Source organism: Candida jiufengensis (genome assembly GCF_024610255.1).
Source record: "Candida jiufengensis strain CBS 10846 chromosome Unknown scaffold1, whole genome shotgun sequence".
NCBI classification, from domain to species: Eukaryota; Fungi; Ascomycota; class Pichiomycetes; order Serinales; family Debaryomycetaceae; genus Lodderomyces; species Lodderomyces jiufengensis.
Genome location: NW_026261562.1, coordinates 540,358 through 554,668, shown reverse-complemented (window position 1 = coordinate 554,668; position 14,311 = coordinate 540,358). Strand labels below are relative to the sequence as shown.

At 28.6% G+C, this 14,311-nt stretch overlaps 6 protein-coding genes across 6 annotated transcripts; 2 read left to right on the top strand and 4 right to left on the bottom strand. All coding sequences in view use genetic code 12, as the record gives it.

The window, feature by feature from the left end:
* Nucleotides 1-20: 20 nt before the first annotated feature.
* On the bottom strand, nt 21-1,160 carry SHP1 (protein phosphatase regulator; the record flags this gene model as incomplete). The annotated part of the gene is made up of 1 exon (XM_051764677.1): nt 21-1,160. One exon carries the CDS (start codon nt 1,158-1,160, stop codon nt 21-23), a length of 1,140 nt encoding a protein of 379 aa, XP_051618065.1.
* Nucleotides 1,161-1,676: 516 nt separating this feature from the next.
* MET6 (5-methyltetrahydropteroyltriglutamate-homocysteine S-methyltransferase) lies at nt 1,677-3,980 on the bottom strand (the record flags this gene model as incomplete). The annotated part of the gene is made up of 1 exon (XM_051764676.1): nt 1,677-3,980. One exon carries the CDS (start codon nt 3,978-3,980, stop codon nt 1,677-1,679), a length of 2,304 nt encoding a protein of 767 aa, XP_051618064.1.
* Nucleotides 3,981-6,633: 2,653 nt separating this feature from the next.
* Nucleotides 6,634-9,789, top strand: KGF54_004021 (cation-translocating P-type ATPase; the record flags this gene model as incomplete). The annotated part of the gene is made up of 1 exon (XM_051764675.1): nt 6,634-9,789. The coding sequence occupies one exon, from the start codon at nt 6,634-6,636 to the stop codon at nt 9,787-9,789; it is 3,156 nt and encodes a 1,051-aa protein (XP_051618063.1).
* A 229-nt stretch (nt 9,790-10,018) lies between these two features.
* URA5 (orotate phosphoribosyltransferase) lies at nt 10,019-10,675 on the top strand (the record flags this gene model as incomplete). The annotated part of the gene is made up of 1 exon (XM_051764674.1): nt 10,019-10,675. The coding sequence occupies one exon, from the start codon at nt 10,019-10,021 to the stop codon at nt 10,673-10,675; it is 657 nt and encodes a 218-aa protein (XP_051618062.1).
* Nucleotides 10,676-10,687: 12 nt separating this feature from the next.
* Nucleotides 10,688-11,518, bottom strand: SEC65 (RNA-binding signal recognition particle subunit; the record flags this gene model as incomplete). Its single annotated transcript, XM_051764672.1, has 1 exon — nt 10,688-11,518. One exon carries the CDS (start codon nt 11,516-11,518, stop codon nt 10,688-10,690), a length of 831 nt encoding a protein of 276 aa, XP_051618061.1.
* Nucleotides 11,519-11,682: 164 nt separating this feature from the next.
* CDC4 (SCF ubiquitin ligase complex subunit) lies at nt 11,683-14,076 on the bottom strand (the record flags this gene model as incomplete). Its single annotated transcript, XM_051764671.1, has 1 exon — nt 11,683-14,076. The coding sequence occupies one exon, from the start codon at nt 14,074-14,076 to the stop codon at nt 11,683-11,685; it is 2,394 nt and encodes a 797-aa protein (XP_051618060.1).
* Between the last annotated feature and the right edge of the window lie 235 nt (nt 14,077-14,311).

Genomic DNA, 14,311 nt, shown 5'->3' with positions numbered 1-14,311 from the left:
ACATATGTACAAAGTATAAACTATACCCATCTTTGTACTATAACAGCATTTTTTAATTTAGCATCAGCAACAGTTGTATCTTCTTTTTCTTCAATTGGTTTTACTGGGAATGCATGACTCAAAGTAAAATTTCTACCAGAATTACTATTTGATGCATGATTTCTTACAAAATCATATACAGTTGTAATTGGATCAGTTGAATTAAATTTATGAGATGTTCTAGTACCATTTGCAAATCTTATTTGAACTAATGTATCACCTTCACCTTGATCAGGTGTAGGTTTTGATGGTTGTGTGGTGGAAGGGGTTATTGGTGTTGACTCGGCTTTATTTATTGGTTCTCCAGGTACTGGTGATCCCAATCTATGCCCAGAACCATGATATCCACCAATTTTTCTTTTAGGTGGTGAATAATCTTCATCTGTTCTTTTAGATACAGTTACATCAACATCATCTTGAGGATCAACTTGTAAAATATTTATAGGCACTCTTCCTTGTTCTATTTCATTCAATATTCTTTGATTTTTTGGATCATTATAACTATATAATTCTGAATCACCAACTGTAAAACCTTGTTTCCAAAATGTAATTTCTCTATTAACTTTTTTTGGTTTTAATTTATTTAATAAATTTCTCATATTTGCATGAGGATCTTCAACTTGTTCACTTGGTTCATTTCCATCACCTAATTTGAAACCAGTACCTGAAAATTGAAAAGTTTCTTGTTGGGGTTGTCCTGGATTTGATGCACTTGGTCTATCATCTGGTGTATTCATTTGATCTCTTGCTCTTTGAAAAATTTGATCAATTATACTTCTATCACGATCTTTATTTGGATCTTCTACTTGTAAACCTGATTTCTCACCACCAGTGAAAAAATTAGTATTTGTTTTATCATCTTCTTCATCATCATCTTCATTTAAATCTTTAAAAGTTCTGATCCCACTTGATGGATTTTTAGGTTTTGATTTTTTGGTCGTTGTGGTTGTGATTGGCGGTTGATGCTGTTCTGGTTGTTGATTTGAATGTTCATTATTTGCATAAAAATCTTCAATTGCTTCAACTAAATCTCCATTATTTCTTTGAATATATTGTTCAGCTAATGATTTGGAGGCGTTTGTAATTGAAACAAACTCAGCTATTTGTGAATCATCGGACATTATTGAAACAAGTGAGTGGCAATAAGTTTTGAGTCAATTGTATTGTAAGAAATTGACAAATCTTTGAATTGAATACTTATTTACTGAATGGTGTGTTATTTTATATGTAAGTTTTAAAAAAACATGTCTACATAAATTTTGATGGCAATTTGCTACCAATTCACATTTCGAAACATTTACCAAAATTGTTGCAAACATTTCTACAAAATAACAGAATTAATATATAATCAAATACATTTAAAAAAAAAAACTATATAATAAACCGATGTTGAACCTATAAAATAATAAAATATAAAAAAAGATTAATCATCATTATGTACAATAAATGATTAAATTAATATAAAAAACTGAAAATAAATTTTTTTGTTTTCTCTTCATAAAACTTCGTTAAAAATTAATAATTATTAATAAAATTACATTAATGTTGAATAAAATGTAATATCAAATGACACTTAAGCATCAACATTCAAATTGACAGAAATGAATTAATGCAAAGGGGTGTGGTTTTTGACTTCTTTAGTATTTAGCACGGAAATCTTTAGCAGCATCAACCATATTAGTTAATGATTCTTCAACTTCTGGCCATCCTCTAGTTTTTAAACCACAATCTGGGTTAACCCAGAATTTTTCAGCTGGATAAACTTTTAAAATTTCTTCAATTCTTGAAACAAATTCTTGTTTTGAAGGAATTCTTGGTGAATGAATATCAAATAAACCTAAACCAATATGATTTGGATATTCTGAAAATTCTTGAATATAGTTTGGATCATCTTTTTTAGAAAATTCAATTGAAACAACATCAGCATCTAAAGCTTTAATATGATTTGGATCTAAATCTGAGTAACAGAAATGTGAATGGATTTGAGTAGAATTTTCAACACCTGAAGTAGCAACTCTGAATGATTGAGCAGCCCAATTCAAGTAGTCTGATCTTTCTTTACCAGCTCTTAATGGTAAACCTTCTCTGATAGCTGGTTCATCAACTTGAATAACAGTAATACCAGCATTTTCTAAATCATTAACTTCATCTCTTAAAGCTAAACCTAATTGTAATGCTTGAACTTTACCTGAAACATCATCTCTTGGGAATGACCATCTTAAAATAGTAACTGGACCAGTTAACATACCTTTCATTGGTGATTTAGTTAATGATTGTGCGTAAACTGATTCTTTAACAGTCATAGCTTTAGGTCTAGAGACATCACCAACAATTACAGGAGGTCTTACACAACGAGATCCATATGATTGGACCCAACCGTTGGTTGTAAAAGCAAATCCATCTAATTGTTCACCAAAATATTGAACCATATCATTTCTTTCTGGTTCACCATGGACTAAAACATCTAAACCAATTTTTTCTTGAAATCTAACAACATTTTCAATTTCTTGATTAATAAATTGTTCATATTCTTCAGCAGTTATTTGACCTTTAGCAAATTTATTTCTATTGATTCTAATTTCTTTTGTTTGTGGGAATGAACCAATAGTTGTAGTTGGGAATAAAGGTAAATTATATTTTTTTTGTTGTTCTGCATTTCTTTCTGGGAATGCGGCTTTTCTAGTAGCTAATTTTTCATTAATTGTGGTTAATCTTTCTTGAACTTTTGGATTGGTTGTAATTGATGATTCTTTTCTTGCTTTAATTGAAGCAGCATTAGCTTCTAATTCTTTTGAAACATCTTCACCTGATACTTCTTTAGCAATAGTTACAACTTCACCTAATTTTTGGGTAGCAAATGAAAACCAATCTTTGATTTCTGCTGGTAATTTAGTTTCAGTTTCTAAATCAACTGGAGTATGTAATAATGATGATGAGGTAGCGACAACAACTTTATCTTTACCAACTAATTCAATAGCTTTGTTAACAACTTCAGAAGCTTTGGTGAAATCAGTTTTCCAAATATTTCTACCATCAACTACACCGGCTGATAAAGTTTGATTACCGTTAAGAATTGAAGCAACTTGTTCTAATTGTTCTGGGTTTCTAACTAAATCAAAATGGAAACCAGCAACTGGTAAGTTTTCAATAGCTTTTAAATTTGGGGCTACAGTACCAAAATAAGTAGCTAAAATAATTTCTGGAGCATCTGATGAAACTAAAGCATCATAAGCTTCTTTAAATTTAGATTGAACTGATTCTGGTAAATCTAAAACTAAAATAGGTTCATCAATTTGAACTTGTTCAGCACCAGCTTCTTTTAATTTAGCTAATAATTCTTTATAAACTGGTAAAAGTTTTGGTAATAAAGAAATTGGGTCTAAATCTAAGGAATCTTTATCGGCTTTACCTAAGAATAAGTAAGAAACTGGACCTAAAATGACAGGTCTAGTGTTTATACCTAAAGCTTTTGCTTCGTTGAATTCGTCAACCGGTTTGATACCACCAGTGGTGTTTAATTTGAAATCAGTTGAATGTGAAAAAGTACCTCTAACGTAATGGTAATTACTATCAAACCATTTAACCATTTCTAAAGCAGTGACATCAACAGCAGGTGTAGAGTCAGTAGCTTTTCTTTGAAGACCACGACCCATGGCAAATAAAACATCAATTGGTGCTAAATCATATTTGGTGTATCTTTCTGGAATAGCATTGAATAATAATGATAAATCTAAGACTTGATCATAGTATGAGAAATCATTTGAAGCAATGATATCAACACCAGCTTCTTTTTGAGTTTTCCAATTTTTAGCCCTTAATTCTTTACCAACTTTTAATAAATCTTCAACAGATGATTTTCCTCCCCAATAACTTTCAGTAGCTTTTTTTAATTCTCTTTGTCCTCCAATTCTTGGAAAACCTAAAACAGATGATTGTACCATTTTGACTTGATGTTGTTTTAACTAATTAATTAAAGATCAATTGTGAAAAGAAAAAGAATTGGAAAAAAATTAGAAAAGAAATGTTGAAAAATTAACTCTGTCAAATTTGAAAAATTTCCTGTGAATAAACGTGTAGTAAATTCACGTGATTCTGTTTACAAAGGTTTAGTAATTTCTAGGTCCTCTTTAATTTTTATTTTTAGTAAGGAATCAGATGAAAATATAATTTGTGTAATTTTTTTATTGTACAAAAAACTGCATATAAAAGAATGTTGTATACAATATGTGTTTCGAATTGTGAAATCTGAAATTTATTTGGGTAAAAACAAAGTGAAACCAATTACTAAGATTAATGCTGATTGATCATTTTTTTAATACTCATCATGATTTACCTCAAGCTAATTCCATAGAGGTCACGATAAATTTAAATTAAAAAATTGAAAAACAAGAAATATAAATAAACAATTGATGCCGTAATTTTTAATTTTTCATAAGCTCTTTCAAATTCCAACAATTTTGAAAAATTTTAAACGATAAAAATTAAAACAAATAATAAACCTGTAACAAAAGTATTTTGATTTTAAAAGTAAAACGTACAACAATTATTATTTACAATAAGTTTTGTGATTAACGAATTCCTGTTCAGGTATCGAAAAACTATATCCTGATGTAAAAGGTTTTTAGTGAAAAATTTTATACTGAGATCATACATAAAATTTTATTAAATAAAACTTCAAATTAATTTATTAATACGTGTAATTATTCTGAGTCAAAATAACACATCTCAACTACAATAGTAATTTTATTTTTCAGTGTGGATTAAACACATTTAATGTTTTTTTTTTTTTTTTCAATACTTTATATGTTTATTAAGTGTCCATCTAGCTTGCTAAATATAAAGAAATAAACTAAATTTGAGAGGGAGAAAAGTTATATATAAATTCACTTCTTTGTTCATAGCTCTTTATAACCAAAACCCATTTTTAATATATTTTGTGTTTGTTCTTTTGTTGTTCTGTTTTCATAATGAATTCTTATCATTATGTGCTTGTATGCATTATTTTAAGTACCATTTTTTTAAATTCTTCGTCGGAAAGTTCATCACTTTCCGGCCTCGATCGTCGATATGCGGATACTTTAGTGATTATACAAGAACTTCGCTTCCTTTAATTTGAAGAATTGATATATGTGTAATTCGATATCAATTATTTAAATATACTATAAAATTCCTATAATTTTTTGTATTTTTTTCGTACCAAAACTTGTGTGTTACTTATGTGAAATTTGGGGATATTTTGCGTGCAAGATGGATTTAATTTGTGTGTTGATCGTGTATAGATTACGTGAAAAGTAAGAGTAAGTTATATGCAAAGTGTGTATCAAGTGTACTGGTCTAAAAAAATAAGTGTGAGCTAAGTGTCTGTTAAGTGTAAATTTTATTGTGAATGTCTGAAACATATGTGAATTTAAAAAATTATCATTTATCAAATAACAAAAGCTGTATACCAAAAATTTTCAATAATAATTTACATCTCTATCTATTAATTAAAAATTGAACTTTACATAAACTCATAGTCAAATCAACTTACACATACTTAGTGTATACGAGAGTACCACATGTTCAGTTAATCAATTGAGGGATTTTGTTGAACAAACATGATACAAAATTTTAGTATAGAAACTATAGCTCGTAAATTATAAATTTGAAAGTGGAGAGGCACGGCAAATTTTAGTATCAATTGAATAAACAATAATAAAATTTTTTTTTCAAAAACAATAATGAAACAATTTGAAACACCAAATTATTCTACTCAATGTCAAATTTTTTTCCAATAAATTACTTCCAAAACAATTTTATCGAGATCTAAATTAAAAATCAAAAATTTCCTTCATTTTTAGTTTGGTCTTTGTTTCTATTCTTAATTTTAATATTTTTTATGCAAAATTTATTAATTAATTATCTTAAATATATTTTCGAGAGTATTATAATTCTCAAAAATATTGGAATTGAATTTTTCTTTCAAGTGTAAATTTGCGCTTACATCAACTCACACAAGTTTGAAATATTTTAATTGTGCTATAGATCTATTTGTTTGTATTAGGATCAAAGTAAGAAAGCGTCAAACAATCTTTTAATTTTTAGGTGGCTTTTTTTATTCGCACAAAAAATAAAATTAATACGAAACAAACAATATTATTCATAAATTACAATAATAATTGGTTTAATAATGAATCAAACAAATTTAAAATCAATATGCACATAGGAGTATCAATGTTACTAATAGATTGATAATTAATTTAACAATTAGACTCGTTAATTCTTCAAAAAAAACTTGCTTTTCTTTGTTTCAAATTGCTTATTATAGATGGCTCAAGTTTTGAGGGATTTAAAATATCAACAAAGTTTCCAAAACGAGACAAGATTTACAATTTTTCAAAAATTGATAAAATACCTCAAGATCTTAACTTCAATATAATGATGTAAATGGTGAACATGTGAAACAATGTAAATGATGAAATGAAAGGAGAAATTGTTGGAAGCTGTGCTGATGAAATGAAAATTTGTTAGTTGAGTTGGTTGAGTATAAAATCTGGTGAAAAATCTTGAAATTTCTGGGTGATTTTTTGAAAAAAGTAACAAAGAAAGCCAAAGATGGAATTAAGCTACTCAGACAGCACTATCTTCAAATGGGAGGAAAAAGATCAAGAAGAAGGTATAAAATTCGATGAAAGTGAATTAGAAAATCAAGAGTTGAATAGAGGTAGAACGAAAAAAAGAAGATTTTCAGTTCATTCAAGATCCAACAGTTTAAATAAAATTTTTGCTATAAAGGAAAAACCAGAACCATCAAATGTTTTGCCAACAATTTTCAAAACAATATCTCATAAAGTTGATATTGAAAATGAACAAAAAGAAGTTACTGTTAATTCAAAATTTAGTTCATATACTTTTAATCTGGATTCAATTGGTGATATTGCTACTAAATTCTCAACTGATTTAATGTGTGGATTAAGTGACTATCAATATAATGAAAATTTGAAAATTTATGGTGAAAATAAACAATCAAAACCTCCAAATGGCTATTTGAAAAAATTGTTTATGTATTTCTTTGGTGGATTTGGTGCTTTATTATTAGCTGGTGGTATATTATGTATTATTAGTTGGAAACCTTTAGGTAATCCAAATCCTGCAGTTGCAAATTTAGTTTTGGGTATTATTTTAATTGTTGTGTTTTTAATTCAAGCTGGTTTCAATTTTATTCAAGATTATTCAAGTTCAAGAGTTATGAACTCTATTCATGATTTAGTAGCTAGTGAAACCACCATAATAAGAGATGGTAAAACTTTAACTGTTGATAGTTCTAATTTAGTACCTGGTGATATTGTCAAATTTAGTCCTGGTGTTAAAATTTCTGCTGATGTTAGAATCATAAGTAATTCGCCAGATTTGTCATTTGATAGAGCTATATTGACTGGAGAATCTAAACCTGTTGTTGCTACTAGTTACAGTGATGAACCAAATTCAAATTATTTGGAAAGTAGTTGTATTGGTATGCAAGGTTCTTTTTGTTTAAATGGTACTGGTAGAGGTATTGTTGTTTCAACTGGTGATGATACAATCTTTGGTTCCATTGCTAAATTAACTTCACAACCAAGAAAAGGTTTGACTGTTTTACAAAAAGAAATTTTTTATTTTGTTGCTTTCATATCAGGAGTTATATTATTTTTAATCATTCTTACGATTATCATATGGTGTGCTTGGTTACATAAAGATTATCCAGATTGGATAAATGTTTCCAGTTTAATTATTGATCTTGTTAGTTTTGCAGTTGCTACTATTCCTGAATCTTTACCAGTTTCAATAGCATTTGTATTGTTGTTAACTGCTTACAAGATGAAACAACAACAAATTTTGGTTAAAAGTTTACATATGTGTGGTACTTTAGCTTCATGTTCAGTTTTGTGTTTTGATAAAACTGGTACATTAACTCAGAATAATATGAAAGTTGTTGAAGTTTGTCTCGGAGATGAAGATGACTTTGAAGTTGTTAAAACACATTCTTATACCATTGGTACATTATGTAATGAAAGTCATATAATGAATAATGCTGCTATTGGTGGAAATGCTACTGACAGAGCCATTTTACAATATGTTGAAGCAAATACCAAAACCGATGATGTTAGAGATAAATGGATTAAAAAAATGGAAATTCCATTTAATTCAAAAGATAAATATATGTTGTCGCTAGTTGAACCAAAATCCTCCAAATCATTAAATGAAGTTGGATTTGAAAATCTGGAAAGTTTTTTGTTGTTAGTAAAATCTGCACCTGATGTTTTGATTGATAATTGCAAATTTATCATGACTGAAAATGGTATTGTTCCTTTAACTAGTTCAAAAATTGAATATTTCAAAGAATTACAAAAACAATGGTCATCAAATGGTAAAAGAGTTATCTTGTTGTCGTCTAAATTGATAGCTAAGGAATCTATAAATTTATTCGATAGAAATTTAAGTGCTAATTTTATGAAGGAAGAAATTGAATCAGGTTTAATTTTTATGGGGTTAGTAGCAATTGAAGACCCACCAAGAAGAAACATTGATAAAGTTATTGATACTTTAAGAAAAGCGGGTATCAAAATTGTTATGATTACTGGGGATTACGAATTGACTGGAGTCTCAATAGCTAAACAATGTGGTATTGTAACTACTGAAAAAATTGATAAATTGGATACTTTAGGTCTTAACAATTTAGCAGTTAGTATTACTGGTAAAGAACTTATTCAATTAACTGAATCTCAATGGGAACAATTAGTTAAGTATGATGAAGTGGTATTTACAAGAACTACTCCAGAACAGAAGCTTTTGATCATTAAACAATTCCAAAAATATAAACAATGTGTTGGTATGACTGGTGATGGTATTAACGATTCACCAGCTTTGAAACAAGCAGATATTGGTATTTCATTGATTGATGCTTCAGATATTGCAAAAAAAGCAGCTGATTTAATTTTGATCAATTCAGATGGTGATAAATTATTCTTGTCGATTGTGGAAGCTTTAAAATTTGGTAGATTAGTATTTGAAAATTTGAAAAAAACAATAGCTTATTTATTACCAGCTGGTTCTTATGCTGAATGTTGGCCAATTATAATGAATGTATTTTTTGGATTTCCTCAAATGTTAAGTTCATTTTTAATGATTATTATTTGTTGTTTAACTGATTGTTGTGGGTCAATTGTTATAGCTTTTGAAGAAGCAGAAAGTAATTTGTTGACTAAAAAACCAAGAATTTTAACAAATGAAAGATTAGTTGACTGGAAGTTAATGTTCCATTCTTATATTTGTTTGGGTACTTTCTATACTTTTACTTCTTTCATGGTTGCATTTTTAAATTTGACAAGAAGAGGTTACAAATTCGGCGATTTTGCTTTATCTTTTGGTTCGTATGAAGATTTACCAAATATTGATAAATATTTAGCTATGTCATCATCCATTTACTTTATTAATTTGGTTATTATGCAAGTGTTTAATTTAATTTCATTAAGAACAAGACATTTAAGTTTATTCCAACATTCAATAATGAAAAACAAAAAAGTGATATTTGTCATCCCATTTGTCTTGTTTGTTAATTTCATCATCAATTATATACCAGCAATTCAAAATGCTATGGGTACAAGTCAAATTCCTGTTGAATATTATTTTATTGCTGTTGGTTTTGGATTAGTTGTATTTGGCTGGGATGAAGGTAGAAAATATCTTGTTAGAAAATATCCAAATGGAATTATTGCAAAATTTGCCTGGTAGATGTAAATAAGTTATAGATTTCAATAATATCATTCGCTTGTATTAGTTTTTCAAGTGTAAATTCTGCTCTATTTATCTGAAACAAACGGCTAGAACTAGCACTACCAATTGCTATCTATTTTTTTTTCCAACATCTCGTTTCACTTATAAATCAAACATCAGCTTATTAAAACCAGTATTAATTCTGTTATCTTGTTCTTTTTCTCTTTCTCTTTGTAAAACTTAAACAATGTCGTCATATCAATCTGATTTTTTACAATTAGCATTAGATTCACAAGCATTAAAATTTGGAAATTTCACTCTCAAATCCAAACGTCAATCCCCATATTTTTTCAATTTAGGGTTATTTAATAATGGGGAATTATTATCAAATTTAGCCACAGCATACGCGGAGGCCATAATAGAAAGTGGCATTAAATTTGACATATTGTTCGGACCTGCTTATAAAGGAATTCCATTGGCTGCTATTACTGTTGCAAAATTATATGAATTAGATCCTAAGAATTATGGAAATATTGGATATAGTTTTAATAGAAAAGAGAAGAAAGATCATGGAGAAGGTGGATCAATTGTTGGATGTTCATTGAGTGGGAAAAAGATTTTAATAATTGATGATGTCATAACTGCAGGTACTGCCATCAATGAAGCTTTTGAGATTATAAAAGAAGAAAAAGGTGAATGTGTTGGATGTATTATTGCATTGGATAGACAAGAAACTACTATCACAGATACTACAAAGTCTGCTACAAAAGCAGTTAGTGAAAGATATGGAATACCTGTATTATCAATTGTAAGTCTAAGTGAAGTTATTACTATTTTAAAAGGTAAAATTAATGATAATGATTTAAAATCTATTGAAGAATATAGAAGTAAATATGGTGCTTGAATATACAACAAATTAACCTCTTAATCTCATGATTTTTTTCTTTGGTTGTTTCGGTACATTTGGTTTTATTGCCGGCTGTGATGTTTCATTTTCAGGTTCTGGATCATAAATACCTTTAGTCATTGGATGTTTCATAGTTAATGGAGAATGTATAGGTACTATAGTATTCATTTTAAATCCTTTAACTTTTGGAATTTCTTCAGGCTTAAAATTTTGTTGTAAATCACTTGGTAATTTTATACCACTTTTTGCACCAACTTTATCCAAATCTGTTTGATTATCAGCTAAATAATCGGATATTTTGTTATATAATGCTCTTTTGGTTGTATAGTTTGGATTTACTGGTTTATTATCATCCTTATGGTTTTTCAACAATACTCTTACTCTACCTGGGTTACCGAAATCTTGTGGATGAGTTTTATCCAATTCTAATAAAACCGGAAGTCTTAATAATTGACAAGCTTCACATATTGTTTTAGCTAATGGATTTTCAACTGCTCTATCTATATTAACTTTTCTACCTTGTTTATGAGATCTATTTATATCAAAATAACAGGGGTATATAATTTGGAATTTTTTAAATTCTTCTTCTTCATCTTTTGAAAATGATTTTGGATCTATTATATTATTTTGTTGATGAACTTGTTGTTTAGTTGGTTGTGGTGGTTGCATTGGCATTTGTGGAAATAGTGGAAGGTCTTGATCTTGTGATCTTACAATTGATGGCTCTGGTCTTTTTGGAGCTATTGGAGTTTTTAGGTTTGGATCAAACTCAGCAATATCCATATCAAGATTATCTATATCGTCATCATTGACTTCTTCTAACACGGGTCTTCGAGACATATTTTATAGGTGGATGTAAAAAACTGGTTGTTCAAATTACCAACTTTCATATATAAATATTTTTTTTTTCAAGTAGATTCTCGTCCTACAACCAAAATTTTAGAGCTTTTTAAGAGACAACAAATTATTTAATGTACTTTTTATTTAATTTTCATAAATCGTAATCAACTTCTTCTTTTAAACTTCTTATTCAATGGTTGACTAAAATCCAAAATTTCAATAAATGTTTCACCTTCTTCATTATTATTAAATCTTTGAACAGCAGCAACACATCTTTTATAATCAATTCTAACTTGCCATATACCACCAGTTACATCATCTAATAAATCTCTTGCAAACACACCTCTTTTAACTTCCCATAATTTCAACATTTTTTCACTTCCACTTACAACTTTTAATCCATCATGTTCAAAACAAGTTATTGCAGCAGCATGACCTCTTAATTTACTTCTTAATTCTCCAGTTGTTGGATCCCATATTCTTAATGATGCATCAGCGGCAGCAGATACCAATACATCATCAACCAAGGCTAATAAACCAACTAATGAAGAATGACCCTCAAGAACTTTTAATAATTCTCCAGTTTCAAAGTTCCATATATTAATAGTTGAATCCATGGATCCTGAAAAACATAATTTTTTATTAAAATCCATTGCTGTTGAATAAACTCTATCTTGATGTCCATGAAGTACGTGTTTACAATTTCCATTATCTAATAAGTCCCAAACTCTAACAGTTGAGTCGTATGAACCAGATATTATGATGTTTCCATAACCTGAAATTGAACGTACCGATTGGGTATGACCTGATAAAATTGCAATCAAGTATGGATTATCAGTTTCACCACCATCAAAAGTAGTTTCATCATTAGCTTGAGTATCATTTAAAATTGGTAGTCTCCATACATGTATATTATGATCTCTTGAACCTGTGACCAATAAAGGAAATTCCGGAAAAACAATGTCTGTTCCATCAACATCTTTACCAATTACTGTTGGGTGGATAATATCAAGACATCTAATTGTTGATGTATGACCTCTGAAAATGTGGGTACATTTACCTGTTGACATATTCCAAACTCTAACTGTTCTATCCGTTGATCCAGTCACTAAAGTGTTTCCACTATATTTCAATGCCCATACTCCTCCATCATGACCTTCTAGAACTTTCATCAACTGACCAGTTTGAGTACTATATATCAAGATACATTTATCATCAACTCCAGTAACAATTTTTTCTTCATCATGTTGTAAACAAGTAACTACTTTATTACCATGACCAGTTACACTAATTCTTTTTGGTTTATATTTTGGATTCAACCATCTATTTGCAATAATTGTCCTTTTCTTATATAGTAATTGAGCAGTGTTAATTTCACCAGGTAAACTACACCATTCTTCAACCAATTGTTTTGATTGTAATAATTCTGATTTAATAATATTTTCATCAGTAATCAATTTATCTTTCTTCAACAAATTAACCCATAATTCTGGATTATTCACAAGATTAAACCATTTTTTACAAACTTTTGATATTGAAAGTAAAGTACTTGCATCAAGATATGATAAAACTTTTATTGATATTTCCAAGGGTAAATTGCCAATTAAATCCCTTTTCAAAGAATTATTTATCAATCCACTAAATGAACTTAATGAAGATCTATTTGTCTTTTGTAACAATTTAAAAATTAAATGATTTTGATTTTGTTCAGTTAAAAAATTTGATAAATTACTCATTACACTTACCAATTCTGATTGAGTTCCTGGTACATTTGACATATGACTTTCTATTAATTCCAAATTTAATCTTCTTGATATAGTTCTTGGACTTTCAACTATAATGTCATCATTTTCATGATCAGATTGAACTGGTGATGCACTGGGGGAAGGTAAAGGTAGTTGTTGAGTAGAATCTTCATCAATATCTGAAAGTGGAGCTGTGTTTGGTGAATTGATAATTATTGGAGTTTTTGGACGATGTGATGAATTATGTCTATTCGATGATTGAGAAGAGCCATATGTTGCATTATTTGAATCTTGACTACCTAGTTCAATACTAACATGATCATGATTGGAAGTTAATCGTTTCTTAGTTGGTGGATGTAATAATCCATTGGTTCTATATATATTGTTTTGAGAATTTCCTGAACCTTGAGTATTTGAATCAGTATCTGAAGAAGTCATATCATCATATGAGCCTTCATTATCTCCATAATCATCTTCTCCAGCATTTCTTTTTCTGTGGTTTTTCTTTTTTGGTTGAATATGTTCAAGATTAATTTGTGGTTGTTGTTGTTGCTTATTTTGTCGATTTGAAATTGATTTGTTATTTGAAAGTTGTGGCTGTGGTTGTAGTTGTAGTTGATGTTGTTGTACTGGTGATTGTAATTTTTGTTGCTGGAATTGTACTTGTTGTTCTTCTAATGATAATTTTTGATATTCTTTACATAATGGAACTTCAGATAATTTACCATTCTGATTTATAAGTTTATAATCAAATTTTGGCTTTTCATCTTTTAGTGGGTAATTGAAGGTACTTCCTCCTTCTATATCTTCCATCTTATATAGTTTGAGGAGTCTTTTTTATGAAGATATTTAAATTCCGTAATTTGAAAATATTTATTGGAGTATGATTGTTTTTATTCTTTAATGAAGCAATAAAAAAGAGAAAATGTTTTTGTTTTGAAAGTGATTATAAAATATATTTTTAATGGGAAGATTTGACTTTTTTTTTTGAATTTTATATTAATTTGTTATGATATATTTTAATGATAATAGTTATATTTATTGTTGT